The sequence below is a fragment of the Apis mellifera genome, linkage group LG11 (genome assembly GCF_003254395.2).
Source record: "Apis mellifera strain DH4 linkage group LG11, Amel_HAv3.1, whole genome shotgun sequence".
Taxonomy (NCBI): Eukaryota; Metazoa; Arthropoda; class Insecta; order Hymenoptera; family Apidae; genus Apis; species Apis mellifera.
The window spans coordinates 13,462,704-13,479,786 of NC_037648.1; the positions used below are offsets into that span (position 1 = coordinate 13,462,704).

Here is a 17,083-nt window from a genome sequence, read left to right on the forward strand (position 1 = left end):
ATACATCTATATAAATATGAAATATCTAATACATTTAGATGACTTGCAATATTATCTTTATCTCATTAATATAATCTTGTAATAGAATAGAAGAATTTTTAGTCAGTGTTCGGAATTCTGCTAAAGTAGATCAATCAACGTTCTATCTTATATATTTTGTTTCACATTCGCTTGATTATCGATCGTGGCATTTGTATAATTTACTCGTACGAAGAACATTAATTTCGACTCGAAGTATCGGAAAATTTTCAAGTGTGAATTGAATCAATCATTCTTTCCTATAAAAGTATATATTTAAACAAAGTATAAATTTAATCAATATTTATATAATTTAATCATGTCTGTAAAAAATTATAACAGAAACCTTGCAAAAACTATGCGGAAATTGAACGTCGGAATTATCACAACATGTATCGTAGGTTTTGCTGTTTCTTATTACGCATACTCTGTAGAAGTTGCAAAGGAAAATGATAATTTATACGAAGCAATGTGCGACATTAGCGAGCACGTTAGTTGCACAAAAGCATTTTTCTCCGAGTAAGTATGCAAATATTATTTTAAAATATATATGGTATTGAACTAATAATATATATTTTGTGTATAAGAAAAATATATAAAAACTTGTTCACAATACGAAGAAGTGTCTTATGATTGATGAAAATTTTCAAGCTTGTAATAAAAGAAAAACATTTTATTTAATATATTATTTAATTTCAAATCTTTGAAGACATATTTTTGAATCGATATAATTTATAAATGTGAATATGTATACTTAAGATAAATTTTATATAATTATATATTAAAGATTATTTTACATAGAAATCAACCTTAATTTCAATGACAACTTGCGCATGCGTTCAGACTGAATTTTGAATCAAGTTTTTTTTATACAATATTTTAATACCATTTTATAAGAAAAATTAATACATTTGATTTTTCGATTTAAAAATATTTCATCGATTAAATTTATTTTTAATACATAGTGTAATAAACAATTGATTTTATGTTTCAGATATGGAAAAGGTTTTGGAATAATTCCAAAAACATCTCTTTTATATATACCAAATCCTATATATGGATTAATATTTTATACTTTAGTCGCAATACTGAGTACGTATTGTTTATATTCAATAAATTGCAATCATGTAATCAATTGAGGTAAAATATATTTTTTTTTATTCTTAATAATATTTATAATAACAATTTTTTAGGTGTATCAAATCGATATGTTACATCAATTTTGGTTGTAACATTAGGAATTTTTGCAAATATCGGTACAATTTTTCTAGCTTTAATTTTATACAAATTAAATAATATTTGCGTGGTCTGTGTTAGTATTTATATCCTAAATGCCATTCTCTTAATATTTGCAATTAAAAAACATCGAAGATTATTTCGAAATCGACAAATAAAATCGAACTAAATATTGATTTTTTTAAAACTTCTACATTTCTGAATATCATTTTTTTTAAAAAAAAAAAGTTCCTATGAATAGACTATATAATTATGATATTGATATTATTCATTAAATATCGATATATAGTCTGACTTATTAAAATTTTATACATCATTTTTAGTAAAGCAATTTGTATATATCTTTGTATATATCAAAATAAATGTTATAAAAGGCAACTATATTCTGAAAGAATTATAATTTCATTTTAATATGATACAGAAATAAAATATTGCAAGATTTAACATTTAATCACATAACATTTCTAAAAACAAATTATTATTGCTATCTCGTTCCCATCTACCTGATGATATGTAATCTTGGATTGTAACTGAATACATGAACTAAGAAAAAAAAAATAAATCATACGTGAATTGTGTTGTGTAATAAGAATTTGTTTGAAAAAGTTAAGATAAAAATATACTTTCATTGGTTTATACAAAACAAATCTATCCTCCTATGAGTATGATCTATATGATCAATATGGGCAATATCGAATGCAATACTTTACACTATAAATATTTTACATGAAAAGCTTAAATTATTCACAATAATAATAATATAATATACCCGCGTGATGAATTCCATTATAATGATGAAAGAAAAAAAAAAAGGAAAAAAAGAGAGAGAACCAGTTCATTGTTGAAATTATTTAAAAAAAAAAAAAAAAAGTCTCTAATCGAACAATTTAACAAAGATGAAGAAGTCAATACTCGTGTCTACCGTTTTTCAACAAATCTTTGTTACTACGATTGATACTGGCCAAGATGCCTGGACTCTTCAACGGAGGCGTCTCGTCTAATCGATTTAAATGCAAGTTGGACGTGTACGGTATTCTGAGTGTTGGTGTGTTCGTGCCATTTCTATCAGCTTCCACGTTAAAGCTCTTGCTACGCGACAAGGATTTGTAACTTCGTTCCGGCTTGACCGGTGGCTGGTGGATATTGCTCGTTATCGACACCTTCGGCGACGTGACCGTGTTCTTGATGGAAATATTGATCATGCTCCCATATTGACGCGACTTGTTTCCCGTTGACGGGACGGCGGGATGCTGCGTTCCCAATTTGCTCGTAACAACCGGTGGTTGACGTCTCGACTGGGCCTGCGACCGAACGTACTGTCCCCCGGCGTGCAGATTCCTCGGCAGGGTTTGCGTGCTCCTATAGTGTTCCTCTCTCTCGTGTTCGTTGGCTAATCGACTGGTAGACTTGCTAAATCTGCCAAGTGAACTGGATGCGACGCTGAAACGCGTCGATTCGACAAATTGATTGAGCGAAGGAATCGTTCCTCGAGGCGAGTCGACGAGTCGATACAAAACTACTTATAGAGGCATATAGGCATGCTTCAAAAACTCCCTTTCATGCAGCCTTCACCCAGCATCCGAAGCGATCGACTTTCATCGAAATATACGTATGTATTTATATATGTATATATCTATTTATGTACAATATTATAAAATTTAAGCGAAGCACCGTTTCGATTACAGATTCGATTATGTAAATCTGTATCAGCTTACAAGGAATGCCTTTCGATTCCCTCATACGATTACACCTTTCTCTCGCAGTCGAGTAATACGATACCGTTGATCTTATTTTTTTTAACGATTAACTCGAACAAGAGACGTATACGCTAATGTATATGCATCAATCAGCCTGTATTTAATGCCTTTTTTTTTCTTATTTTTTTTTTTTCTTTTTATCTAGTCTAGCTTGATTACCTGTACACGGTCTCTGCGACCGTTCTACCACGTGGCTTTCCGGATCTTCTCGCGTCTCGGTATCCTTTTTCGCGACCGTAGATGCTTCCTCCGAACGGATCCTCGCCCAGATAATACCTGTGCAATGGCGGCGTCGATTCGCTGCGTTGCCACTGCTCTTGGGCAACATGGTGATCCCCTGCTCTCACCGTTCTCGTAATCTTGTTCGTTCCACTGTTCCCTGCCGCGTTTTTAGGGGACCGTGGCGGTCTCTCGGGAGGATTCCCGTCGTTATTCTTCTCGTTCACCAGAGGTATGTTCTTGTCGATCACGTTGTACTGCATGTAAGTTGGCCCGCTGTCGTCCGTCTGAGTCAATTGGGAGATGGAGCCACTAGTCGCGCGCTTACTCTTCCTTTCGTTGCTGGCTGAACGTAATTTCCCCACCAACTTTCTGAACGATTCCCCTATTTTATACTTCGAATGGCCGGAACCTCGAATATTAAAGGAGAGAGAAAAAAAGAATACGTATACACATATATAAACATTGTATCATTAAAATCGAAAATTGTATCATTTATTAATACATCTTTAACCTTTACTTTTTGCAGGACGAGCAGGTGTCGTCGAGGTAGCGATCTCGTTCGATTTCTTGTTATTGCGGAAATTCGACTTGGACGTGGGCGACGGTGACCGAGATCTCGACACCGATTTCTTCCGATTCTCTTGCTCGGCCGTCTGCTCCTGGACATCCCGATTACGATTTTCCCACGTTCTCTGCACAACGTGAACAGGGCTGGAGGCTCGCCCCGTTTCGTTTAAACTGGTTCTCTCTTCGGGCCTCGGTGTCCACTGAGAAAGAGAACAGACGATCGACACGATCCAAGTATATCATCAAGCTCATCAAACGTATACCTGCTCTTTCGATCTTCGTCGAGCGGGCGGCGGCGGCGTGCGCGCACGATCGGACGATTCCTGGTGTTCGCGGCGCAGAACCGACTCGTACGCTTTCGAGTACGTCGACTCGACTTGGCTCCTCGAATTATGATCCATCTGTCCATTCGTGTGAATCGTCTCGACGACGTATTGGGACGGGGAACTCGTCCTCCCTTGATTCTGCCTCTCTGACGTTGTCGAAATTTGATTCGATCTCGGGCAAGTTTTTATTATAAAAAAAAAATATATATATTTCGAAACGATACCTTTCACACCTTGACACCTTTCAGACCACTCGGTTATCCCGTGAAAGTAGCCCGAAGGCGACGACGAGTCCCGGCCGGTGCCGCGCCGTTGGTGCCTGGCCGGGTTCGAGTTGGCCGCGTTTTGGTAATCCCTCTCCTTGGACGGGCAAGACTTCATGGTGACGTTGATGTAACTCGTGTTCGCGCTCGTTGGAACGGGCGAGTCGTCCAACGCGTTAACGGATCCATGGGAGGAGCGGGACTCGCTGCCGAAGTGGCTCTCCAACCACTTGGACGTCTCGAATTTCCTCGCCTCGTCCTCCTCCTCAAAATCCAACGGTTTCCTCGTCAACACGTCCTTACGGGCCGGGAAGTTCTCTCCTGGGAAGCCTGGAGAGAGGGGGGAATTGGCGATCATTTTGTTTGTTTACTCGGTCGAGGTAAAGGAAAAGAAAGAAGAAGAAAGGAAGAAGATTACTGGAATGCTTGTGGAAACGAGTGGTTCGCATGGCCATGGGTGACGGCGGTGTCCAATCTCCTATTCGTTCTCCCTCGGTCGTCTCAGCGACGTAGCGCATTTCACGGGCGATCCTCTCGCCACCCGAGATGTAATCGACCACGTCCTCGTCCCTCTTTTTTGAGAACCTCTGCGAGCTCTCCTTCCTTCTCTCCGACGCGACGTCACCGTTCACGTCGCTCGGCCCCCCACCCTCATCCGGCACCTCGTCGTCGTTGATCTGTTTTATTGGGCGAGAGTTGAACGACGGTTGGTAAAGTGGAGAGAAAAACTGTTTACCTCCTCGTGCTCGACCGTACGTTTCCTCTCGGTAACTATCAATCCGTCCGGTTTAAACTCCTTCCTCTCCAAGGTTTTCTCGGTGTCGATCACCTTGTTCGACTTGGTCGTGTGCTGGACGACCCTGGGCCCGGTTTGGGACGCCAACTGTTTGCAAGACTCGGCCAGGGCAGCTCTCAAATCACCCCGGTGGTTACTTCTCACCGCCTTCTGGTATGCCTGAAACCGGACGAATTCTCATTTCGTTTCGGCCCATTATATAGGAAGGAAGGAAGGAAGGAAGGAAGGTATCACCGAAATGTATCGCTGTCCCTGATGCTAAACCGGATCGTCCGGCTTTCGCCACGCTGTCTCCCTACGAAGCGAACAAGTGGAAAGAAAGGTGTTTCTAACCGCGAAGGTCACGACACTCGCCGATATTCGTGCGAATAAACGTGAAAATGATGTTTGCAGCCGAGTCGAAATGAAATATCGCCGATAAATTTAACTATTATTGATATTTTATTGCGACATGTATAATAGTTTCGAAAGTATTGCCGATACGGAATATCAATTATAATGGCTATTAAAGCGGGGAGAAAAATATATTTTAAATATAGATATTACGTAACGAGAGAGTGAGAGAGAAAGAGAGAAGGCAATTCGAGAAGGAATGAATCTGAATTGGTCGAGGTCATTAAAGGTCAGTTGGATAATTAAATTGTTGTTGTACATACCGGATAGATTGTTTCTAAATTTGGTATTTGCTCAAAAAAATTTCTCCTCGAGGTATTTCCGTGACTTTTTGAAGAGGATTGAATCTTAAATTCAATAATCTCGATCTCGAACGATTAAGCACGTGGATCGCACTGACGAACAGAGTTGCAAGGATCTTCGAGAAATTCAAAAAATTGTGCATCCCGATTTTACGATATTTCCATCGAATCGTCAACTTTTCTTTTCCTTTTTTTTTTTTTAATTTCATCACTCTTCTTCGTGAAAACGATAAAAGACGAATCACTTTGAATATCAACGAAATACCAATAATGTTTCAAATTTCGTTACTACGACACCCAAAATACACACGAAAAGAAAAAAAAAGAAAAAAGAAAGAAACGTTTCAGTTGATACAATTCAATATATACCGGCAGAGGATCTCCTATATATATCCAGTCTCGAGTAGAGCCGTGCGCCGTGCCGATGCTCTAAAGGATATCACCGTGTTGGATCACGTAATACGCGCTGTAATCGTCCGGTAAACGGAGCGAAGAGGAAAGAGAAGTAATCTGTGGAACGTGTATCGGCCGAGATGGAAGCCAAGTCGAGGATAGTCGGAGCGTGGAACCAGCTGCTGTCGACTGCGATCGTGGCATCTCAGCCCGTTCGTCGCCATTCGTCGGTGAAGGGAGAGCAAAGTCGAGAGATCATCGACTTCCACTTCTCGATGAGTCGAGCTCCCTCTTTCTCGTTCCATCAAACTCTCTTTCCTTCGCTCTCTTCCTTTCTCTTTCTCTCCACCCGTGCTTATATATATATATATATGTATCCTTATTCTCCCCCCTCTCTTCCCTTTCGTTCTTCTTCATCCAGAACAATCCGACCTCTTCGTTTCTGAATCGTTCATGCGCGAACGCGTATAACCTGTTGCCTAGGTTTCGCAATCCAGAAGTTGGCGCCCCTCCACACACAACCAGATATCTCCTTATTCTCATCACCGTGATCCCAGTTCCTCGCTTCATCGATCCTCTTACTCTTGAGGTAGGATCTTTGCTACACTTTCGTCTCAAACAGATTCCACATCTTTTCTTCTCTCGTTATTGTTGTTGTTGTTGTTTCTTTTTTCGTGCGAGACACAACGATGACCGACGCGAAATGTTACCGTTCCATGGTAAGAGTAGAGAGGTGGAAAAAAAAAGTTTCTTTTAACGATTGCCTTCCATTTTAACGATTCGATTCCACGCTTTTTATGACCGGTCTTTCTTACCGTTATTATCGATTCCTGCAATTATTTATATATATATATATATATATGTATATATGATGAAATTCCATAGTCGCACGGAGAAAGACGTTCCCCAACCTGTCAGACTGGTTGCCAGACAGATTTATGATAAGCAATGTGACAAACACGATCGAGAATACGATACACCTGTTGCATCCCTTCTCCCGTTGCATGCGCGCACCGCTTCCTTCCGTGTCCGTCTCTCGTTAATCATCCGCTGACGAGAGATGCTGCATTCGCCTCGCGACGGAGAGGAAAAATCGATACGGTATTTGCGGTTTCCTCGATCATCGAACGAATTCACTGAGAAGAGTATATATTGACTCGATATGCAAGAAGAGTATATATTGATTCGATATGCAAAATGAGAGGTTTAAGGTGCGAGATGCAAATACACGTATACACAGGAATCGGATGATCGATACTGTAATTTACTAACTGACTAACTGAGTAACGGCGATAAACGTGTACGTAAGTGAAACGAACGTTTGGAAAGGAAGAATTGTAAAGCGTGGCTTTACAAATAACATTGTAAATGACAATTCGTTCCATTTTTCTCTAAACGCGCCACCCGTAAAATTTCCCAATTATATTGACCAACGTGTTTTCTCAAACACATTTCTCCACTCCTCGAGAGAAAGCCTCGCCTCGCGACACACTTTGAAAGAAACCGTGGTCGTTCGTAAATTTTTTTACCGACGCCACGAACGGTAAACAAAGGTCGTCTAGAGTCGGCCTTGGCCGAAAGCAGGACGAAATTTTTGCGGCCCGGCCGGGGAAAAGGAAAGGAAGCGCAGCCTTCCAAAGAGAGACAGAGAAAGAGACAAAGAGAAACAGAGAGAGAACGATACATAGTGGACTCGAGAGTAGCGTGGGATGAACCTTGGGAACTCGAGAGAAGCCTTTTGGCCGACCTTTTCGCGGCGCGAGGGAGGAGGGGGGGGAGGCGGGCGGCGGCAAGAAAGTGCGCGCGCATACACACACACACACACTGTCCGCGTATATATCCACGGCACGCGCAGGTGGAATTTAGATGTGGGTGTGTCGCGTGGATATACCTCGTCCGAGATATCTCCCAATTGTTGACGATCCTCGGTCTCGAGCCTCTCCTCGATCTCCTCCCGACTCCTCACTATCGTCTCGTTCAATTCTTTCTGCACTATGCTTGCCCCGTCCACGGAGCTTCTTCCACCCGTCGCCCATTCAATTTCTTGCGGTTGGTCACCGGTCGTGCGCCTCTGAGAGAAGAAGAAAGATACGTTGTTGTTAATTTTATTTCGAGGGAAATAAAATTTAGGGAATAACGTTGATTAACTTGGATTTACTTCCTGCGTGGTGTGCTCCTGTTGCTCGACGTCCTCGGTTGTGTTCGTGGTGACAAGGGGCCCTGAATCCACCACCACCTCGCCATCCTCGAGCACAACTTGTCGCTTCACTCTCGTCTCGATCTGTCTGGTCGTGGTTATTTCCTTCTTTTTCCGTGTCTCCCATTCCTCTGAAAGCGGGAACGAGTTGAATATATAATTTTATATATATATATATATAATTTTCGGGAAAAATCTCTCTCTCTCTCTCTCTATAGAGAGAAGAATCGAGAGAGAGAAAAGGAGGAGGAAGAAAGGGAAAAGTTGATCCGTTACGATCCGTTTCGCGACGTCGAACAAGAATAAGAGGAAATTTACTGTCGAAGTTAATACGGCGCACGGTAAATGTTTGCCAGACCTCGGTTTAAGCGCGCGACACGCCTTCGCGCTTATCTTGTATCTAGTTATTTGAATCACGAGCTTGAACGTCCGCATCACGAGCAAACAATGCATGACAATCACGTTCGAGGAATTACCTTCTTTGACCAAAGCCACGGAATTCTCAGGGTCGATCTGCAAAAAGAAAAGAAGAAAAGAAAGAAAGAAGTTGCATGATTAATCTGGTTTCTCTGACTCTACATGTCAAGATATGTATATATGATGTGTGTGTGTGTGTGTGTGTGTGTGTGTGTGTGCGCGCGCGTGTATTCGCGTGTATGTGTGCGCACGTACATGATTGTGTGTGTGTGTGTGTGTGTGTGTGTGTGTGTGTGTGTGTGTGTGTGTGTGTGTGTGTGTGTGTGTGTGTGTGTGTGTGTGTGTGTGTGTGTGTGTGTGTGTGTGTGTGTGTGTGTGTGTGTGTGTGTGTGTGTGTGTGTGTGGTAAAAGTAACTGTATGCACGAGTCTCTGCGCAAAAGGGAATGATTTATTCCTTTGTAAGGTATAAGATGAGAAAAGAGGATCTCGGATCTACTCACGAGAATCGGTGGATGGCTCGCAGGCGGTGGACGGGCCTCGTATCGGCGTGTTGAAATCACCTCCATCATTCGATCATGCCTGCTGGTGAATCCTGAATAGTGTTGAAGAGGATCCTGTCGTGACAGGAAGTGGAATTATCCGTTTCACGATGGATTTCTCCCTTCTATCTATCCCCTCTCTGAAATAAAAATATTGAATGTTTATAAGAATAAACTTCCTTAATTCTCTCCCAATAAAAGAGTGCCTATGAAATAAAAATGTTGAATATATAAAAATATATGATAAGTATCCTTTTCTAAAATTTGTTAAATTAATCCATTGGACGCAAGAATAGATAAATTAGATATTCCAGTAAAAATATAAAAATTAAATAGAAATATAAAGATTAAATAGATAAATCCAGTAAAAATATTGAATATATAAGAATATATCTTTCCTTGAAATTAACAATATCCAATGTACATAAGAATAGATAGTGTGAATAATATAGAAAAATTATTCCACAAAAATATTGAATATACAAGAATATATGCTTTCCTGAAATTAACAATAGGTAACATGAAAAAATTATATATAAAAATATTGAATATATAAGAATGTATCCTCTCTTAAAAACAATATCCATTGCACATAATAAAATAAATAATATGGGTAATGTGGAAAAGTGACTCCACAAAATTATTGAATATATATAAGAATATATCCTTCTTTGAAATTAATAATATCCATTGCACACAAGAATAGATAACGTGGAAAAATTCCTCCAGTAAAAATATTAAATATATAAGAATATATCCTTTCCTGAAATTAAAAATATCCATTGCATATAATAGAATAGATAATGTGGATAAATATATAAGAATATATATATCCTTCTCTGAAATTAACAATATCCATTGCACATAAGAATAGATAACGTGGAAAAATTCCTCTAGTAAAAATATTAAATATATAAAAATATATCCTTCTCTGAAATTAATAATATCCATTGCACGTAATAGAATAGATAATGTTAACTTGAAGAAATCATTGGAATAATTTGAAGAATCATTCTTTCAATTTGAATTATAATAAAAGAGTGCCTTTTATCTATTCTCTGTGAAATAAAAATATTATATAATATAGAATTGTATATTCTTTCCTAAAATTCCTTAAATTAATCCATTGCACACAAGAATAGATAATGTGGAAAAATTACTCTACAAAAATATTAAATATACAAGAATATCCTTCTCTAAAATTAACAATATCCATTGCACACAAAAATAAATATTGTGGATAACATGGAAAAATATAGAATCCAGAGCCAGAAAGTGGATTTAATTTTCTTTTAACTTGAAGAAATCATTCTTGAAGTGGAATTATAATAAAAGAATACTTTCTATCTATCCTCTCTAAAATAAAAATATTGAATATATTAGAATATATGATAAATGTGTTAAATTTCTAAAATTCCTTAAATTAATCCATTACACAGAAGAATAGATAACGTGGAAAAATTACTCTTCAAAAATATTGAATATATAAGAATATCCTTTCCTAAAATTAACAATATCCATTGCACACAAAAATAATGTGGATAACATGGAAAAATATAAATGTATCCAGAGGCAGAAAGATAAATGGATTTAATTTTCTTTTAACTTGAAGAAATCATTCTTGAAGTGGAATTATAATAAAAGAATGCCTTCTATCTATCTTTTCTGAAAGAAAAATATATGATAAATGTGTATCCTTTTCTAAAATTCCTTAAATTAATCCATTGCACAAATAGATAATGGAAAAATTATTCCACAAGAATATATCCTTCCTTGAAATTAACAATATCCATTGCACACAAGAATAGATAACATGGAAAAATTATTCCAATAAAAATATTGAAAGATATATAAAGGATATACAAGAATATATCCTTCCCTGAAATTAACAATATCCATTGCTCACATAATAGAATAAATAATGTGGATAATATGGAAAAATGACTCCACAAAATTATTGAATATATATAAGAATATATCCTTCTCTAAAATTAATAATATCCATTGTACATAAAAATAGATAATGTGAATAATATGGAAAAATTATTTCACAAAAATATTGAATATAAGAAGAATATATCCTTCCCTAAAATTAATAATATCCATTGCACATAAAAATAGATAATGTGTATAATATGGAAAAATTATTTCACAAAAATATTAAATATACAAAAATATATCCTTCCCTGAAATTAACAATATCCATTGCACACAATAGAATAAATAATGTGAATAATATGGAAAGATTAGTCCACAAAAATATTGAATATACAAGAAAATATCCTTCCCTAAAATTAACAATATCCATTGCTTATACAATAGAATAAATAATATGGATAATATGGAAAAATGACTCCACAAAAATATTGAATATACAAGAATATATCCTTCCTTGAAATTAACAATATCCATTGCACACAATAGAATAAATAATGTGGATGATATGGAAAAATTATTTCACAAAAATATTGAATATATAAGAAAATATCCTTCCCTAAAATTAACAATATCCATTGCTTATACAATAGAATAAATAATATGGATAATATGGAAAAATGACTCCACAAAAATATTGAATATATAAGAATATATCCTTCCCTAAAATTAACAATATCCATTGCACACAATAGAATAAATAATGTGGATGATATGAAAAGATTACTCCACAAAATTATTGAATATACAAGAAAATATCCTTCCCTGAAATGAATAATATCCATTGCAATAACATAGATAAAAATATATCTAGAGGCAGAAAGATAAACGGATTTAATTTCTTTTCTTTTTTTTTAAGAAATGATTGGGAAGCACGAAGATGGAGACAAGTAATAGGATCGTAGCGATGCGGTCGAAGGCATCGAAGATGCAGCCTATTTAACGCTTCTCGCGTAATCATGACCACGTATCGGCTCGGGCGAGAGTGTATACGCGCATAGGCGGGGCATAATAATTCATCGGGACGCTCTTTCTGCATGGAAGTCGAAGGCCGCGGTGGCACGCGGGTCTGTGGTCGCGGCCACCTCGATATGGGCTGGCGATACGATATCGAGATGGTTAAAGACACGCGTGCGCCACGTACGACCAGTTCCCGACCGCAGTGGCGCAGTATTTGTTCTACTGTTTAACCCCTGTTGATCCCAGAACCTCGACAAGCATCATTACGGGAACAGCAATGGGGAAAAAAAACTAACATTCACGGAAAGGTATAAATAAACTTCAAAAATAAACTTCGAAGAATCCAAAAATTTCATCTTCGATCGATAATTTCATCGAATTTAAAATTTTTCCTATGAAATTTCCAAAATTTTAAATTTTAATCACGCATCGATAACGTTCGTGTAAGAAAAGAGAGATCGAGTCGAGGATTATCGTTGGAGCAGTTAAAATCGTACGAAAAGGCTACGCCATTGAACAACTCGCGTCCTTGCGGTTGGAATTACGCACGAGCTCTCCCCGTTTCTAGCTGAAACAGGTACGTAAGTATCTCGACTTTTTCCTCCCTTAGGATCTGCGACGGCGACGCCATAGAAAATGAAAATCGCCACTTCGATGCTCGATCGATGCTATTCGCGAGCGCAGAGCAATGGGAAGATTCCGCGAGGAGACGAAGCGTTTCGAGAAACGCGAGGCGCGATTCGTATTGACATCACGCCTCAACGGCGATTCTCTATATACGAACGTGTCGGCCTCCTCTCTCATTGGATATGCGTGTGACGTCAGCCGCGTGTCACGTCAGCCGGCGCGAGGCTGAACAAGTGAAAACTGTCCATCGCGGAGGACGTTTTTCTGCCTCATTGTCGCGCAGAAGTTTCTCGATTTCCGATCCAAGAACCGATCCGATCCCGATCCTGAACCGAGAACAACCCCCTCTCCTCTTCCATCCGTGTGTACTGAAAAATTATACGTTAGAGAGAAGTTTTTTTTTTTTTTACGAGTGTTACGAGTGAATAATAAATAGACGTGTAAATAAAGATACGTACGTTTCGCACGTATTAACAAATTCCCTCTTACGTAACAATTTTGGTAACGAAACGACAATTCTACACGTTACAAATCAATTTTGATTGCTCAAATTATCGTTAAATATTCTTGCATCTCTATTTATATAAAAAGATGACGTTCTTTCGTGGACGTTTTTTTTTAAGGCAGGAGATGTAATGTAAATGCGATATGTAAAAAACGAGCGTTTTAAAATGGGCGATCGTAAATCGGACGCGATTGTTTGCCGACGGCATTTAAATCACTGCTCGACACGTCGCCGGTGATTTAAATGCGCGGCTGTTAAACGAAAAGCGACAGAGATAAATAGAGCAATCGAGGAGCAGGTGGGACACTTGTGGGCGGTAATGCCTGTAATGAGATGGACACGTGACCTCGGCAAGGACGTCGCCATTTTGAGGAAAAATAATAAAAAGCGCGGCAAAATAAAAAATATACCATTTTCCGTGTTATCTCGAAACAAGAAGGATTGATCGCGCTTAATTTCAAGGAACGGTAAAAAAAGAGAAAAATATAATTCATTCATATTTAAAATTATGCAAAGTAACAATAATAATATATAATATACTGCTCTATACCGTGCAAAATTGTAGAGAAAAAGAACATAAATCGATTTTAACGTTGTATTCGTAACAGCGATGATATTAATAGAATCTATTGTAAACGGGTAAGCAAATGAGTAAACTGCAAATGAACGCAATTATATAGATAAGATCGTGAAAAATCGATCCTGCATCGGGAACATGTGATTAAAGAGAAGGGAGGGAGAAAAAAGCATGGAAACGTGTCTTTACAACCCAATGCACTGGGAAGATTCCCATCGGTGCTCGTGCACGGCAAATTACGTAAGAAGCTGACAATGCCAGTCTCGTAACATCCTCGAGGAAAAAGCAATTCGATGGAGCTAGCTTCTCTAAAAAGAATACATACCGTTTTAAAATCAAGAAGACGAAGAAGAATAATCGTAGGATACGATTAATCTTAGTCCAACACTGAGATCAACAGTGAGAGCGATCGAGCGAGAAAGAGAGAGAGAAAGACAAAAAGAGAGGAAAGAAAGAGTCTGTGGTCTAAACGGTGTTTACATTCACCTGATTTCTATCGATACTGCCGACGATCGCTGCTTTTGAATCCGTCGAGCGCAATATATCCCTTCGAACACTGATTTGTCGTTGCAACAACAAAGAAATATACGAATTCACAAGAGGATGAGAAGTGGTTCACGAGTCAAGTGACGAGCGAGGTATCACAACGTGGAAAGTCGGGAAACGAGCGGCAAACGAAATTCCCGCGCATGCTGCCGTGGCCGGCGCTCACGATACTGCCCGACTGCTTTCTGACGGATCCGATGCCAGCCACTGAGCTGCTCCCCGAGTCGGGAGGAGACGAAGATCGCCGAAGTGACACGAAGCGCGCCCGAACTGTGACGAGATGATCAAGTTGGACCCCGATCGGAAAGCCTAGTTCTTTTTCTAAATGGGCGAAACGGATTTTACGAATTTACGATTAAAAATTAAGGATATCAAGAAATCTACCTAATCTTCTCATTTAATTAGTTACAAGATTAATTGATCAATTGAATTAATATATATTTCAATGAGTTAAGAATTAAAAATGTGTTTGTATCCTTGATTTATATTTTACTTATTCTCTTTATCTTGTTTATTCATATACTTTTTATGAACTTAAATTTTTAATCAAGAATTTTTCTATGATAAGATTAATCTGCAATATACAATTCAACTTAATAGATATATTTAATAGATAATATTAAGCACAGAGAGGAGTGAGGTTGAGATATGAAAACTGTACGTGTAAAAAAGGCGTATTTGTCAGAGGAAGGACAACGATCGAATCAGGGACAATACCTGAGTAAGGGATACGGCGAGAGACGAGGACATCCGTGTTTCGATAAAAGCGGTCAGGAGGTCACTGTCGATCTTCCACCATGGTGTCATCGATATATCCCATGTACATACGTACATAACTGTCAAAACGATTTCGAGATTTATTTATATATTTATGAAACGTAATAATATGCAAATGATTTCGAAATTGTATGTAAACGAGCCTTTAAGATTTGAACAAAGTTCGACTTTTTTCTACAACTGCAATATAAATATTAATGAAACAATCACACGAATATATTATTACAGGTTAATTATTCAACGCTTTACAATTTAATTTTAAATTAATTGATGGAAATTGGAAATTTTATTAAATAAATTTTTTAAATATTACATTTAAAGCCTGTCATTAATAAGATGACTATATCGGATACCTAACGATCTCGAAGAATGTTCAAAATATATTTGAACATTCAAATTGAATTTTCACAAGTTTATTTTTAGCATTGGGGGTTAATATGCAAATGCAACGTTCCAAGTGAATACCTTATATCGCGTGCGTGTGAAGTGATTCATCCGTGAACAAAATCAAAATATCGTATCTTAATATCTGTGCTTACGCCTTCTTCGTCCAAAAAAGGTTGCTTAAAAAAAAAAAAAAAAGAAAATTACATATGTTTGAGAAATATTAATTAATTCTTCTTCGAAGAATTGGATAACTTTCATCATTGCAGAACAATCACGAGATAATTATTATATCATAATTGTTGTTGCTGCTGATCGTTACTTTATGTCTCAATATCGCATCGATGCGCTCTGTTTACATTCAACAGTGAAACTTGTAATAGGCACTATTGGCACCACTGCGTAGTTCAACAACAATACTACTGGTGGTTAGAGAATTTTACATTCCACTTACGTAAGATGTGGAAGGAATAACAAAAAAAAAAAAAAAAGAAAAAGGAAAAAAAGAAAAAAAAAATAAGCAATAAAAACAGCATAAAATATTATACCCATTTTTATATCTAATTATAGAGTAATTTATAAGCTTGTATTTCTGTGATTAATGAGTTGTTTAGAATGATGATGGATTCGTTCATCGCAGATCACACAGAGATAAAGATTTAAAATTTACAAAGAGTCTTATTAAAATTAATTAACAAAAAATAAAGATCAATTAAGATATACTTATACTTTACAACATGAATATCATTGTTGTTGTTTCCAAGGAAATCTTAGAAGTGATGAATGATCTTGTAGAGTTTCTTAGAGTGTGCCTTCCCTCCATCCGTAATTTCATTATCCTGGTTTTCCTTGACGTTAATCTCGTTCTCTATATACAGCTCGCAATCCTTGGAGAAAAGCATTGATCTATAATATTACAATCGAGCAATCATGCCAATGTCAATAACAGAAATTGAGGAGGAGAATATAGATGGTGGAACGGCAAATAATTCTTGGTACGAGTAATTAATCGAACATATATAACAGCCATATATATATATAAACACGATATGTTGACTTTGGATGAATAAATCGTTGACTTGAGAAATCTGAAACAAAAGCAGTATGACAGTATGAAAATCCGATCTCGAATATTATTCTTCCGGGAGGACGAGTTGTATACAATGAGGCGCATGTATGTTTTATGTATGTAGGTGAGCAAGAAAACGGCCCACGTTGGCTGCGAGTCGGGACAAGATTACCTATATGGATTTGGAAACGTGGCCATCGCCAAAAACGGTTGAACAAAATCACCAACGATAGGACGAGTTTGCTCAGCGGGCGTAATTGGTCCCATGAACTGGTT

At 37.5% G+C, this 17,083-nt stretch overlaps 2 protein-coding genes across 5 annotated transcripts; one reads left to right on the forward strand and one right to left on the reverse strand.

Annotated features, from left to right (window-relative positions):
- The first annotated feature begins 45 nt into the window (after positions 1–45).
- LOC724791 (vitamin K epoxide reductase complex subunit 1-like protein 1) lies at positions 46–2,066 on the forward strand. 2 transcript variants are annotated; one of them, XM_006566413.3, is made up of 4 exons: positions 49–286; positions 361–537; positions 1,013–1,110; positions 1,212–2,066. In XM_006566413.3, exons 2-4 carry the CDS (start codon positions 377–379, stop codon positions 1,421–1,423), a joined length of 471 nt encoding a protein of 156 aa, XP_006566476.1. In that variant the 5' UTR covers positions 49–286; positions 361–376; the 3' UTR covers positions 1,424–2,066. The 2 variants fall into 2 exon arrangements, with proteins under 2 accessions (XP_001120000.1, XP_006566476.1); XM_001120000.5 differs by having other exon boundaries at positions 46–537.
- LOC100578439 (chascon-like) lies at positions 1,147–14,903 on the reverse strand. Of its 3 annotated transcripts, none has more exons than XM_026443528.1 (12): positions 14,518–14,894; positions 9,389–9,567; positions 8,947–8,983; positions 8,432–8,601; positions 8,165–8,344; positions 5,126–5,344; positions 4,808–5,066; positions 4,351–4,719; positions 4,064–4,272; positions 3,745–4,000; positions 3,171–3,642; positions 1,147–2,694 (listed from the first exon to the last, which is right to left on the reverse strand). In XM_026443528.1, exons 2-12 carry the CDS (start codon positions 9,455–9,457, stop codon positions 2,160–2,162), a joined length of 2,775 nt encoding a protein of 924 aa, XP_026299313.1. In that variant the 5' UTR covers positions 9,458–9,567; positions 14,518–14,894; the 3' UTR covers positions 1,147–2,159.
- Positions 14,904–17,083: the final 2,180 nt, after the last annotated feature.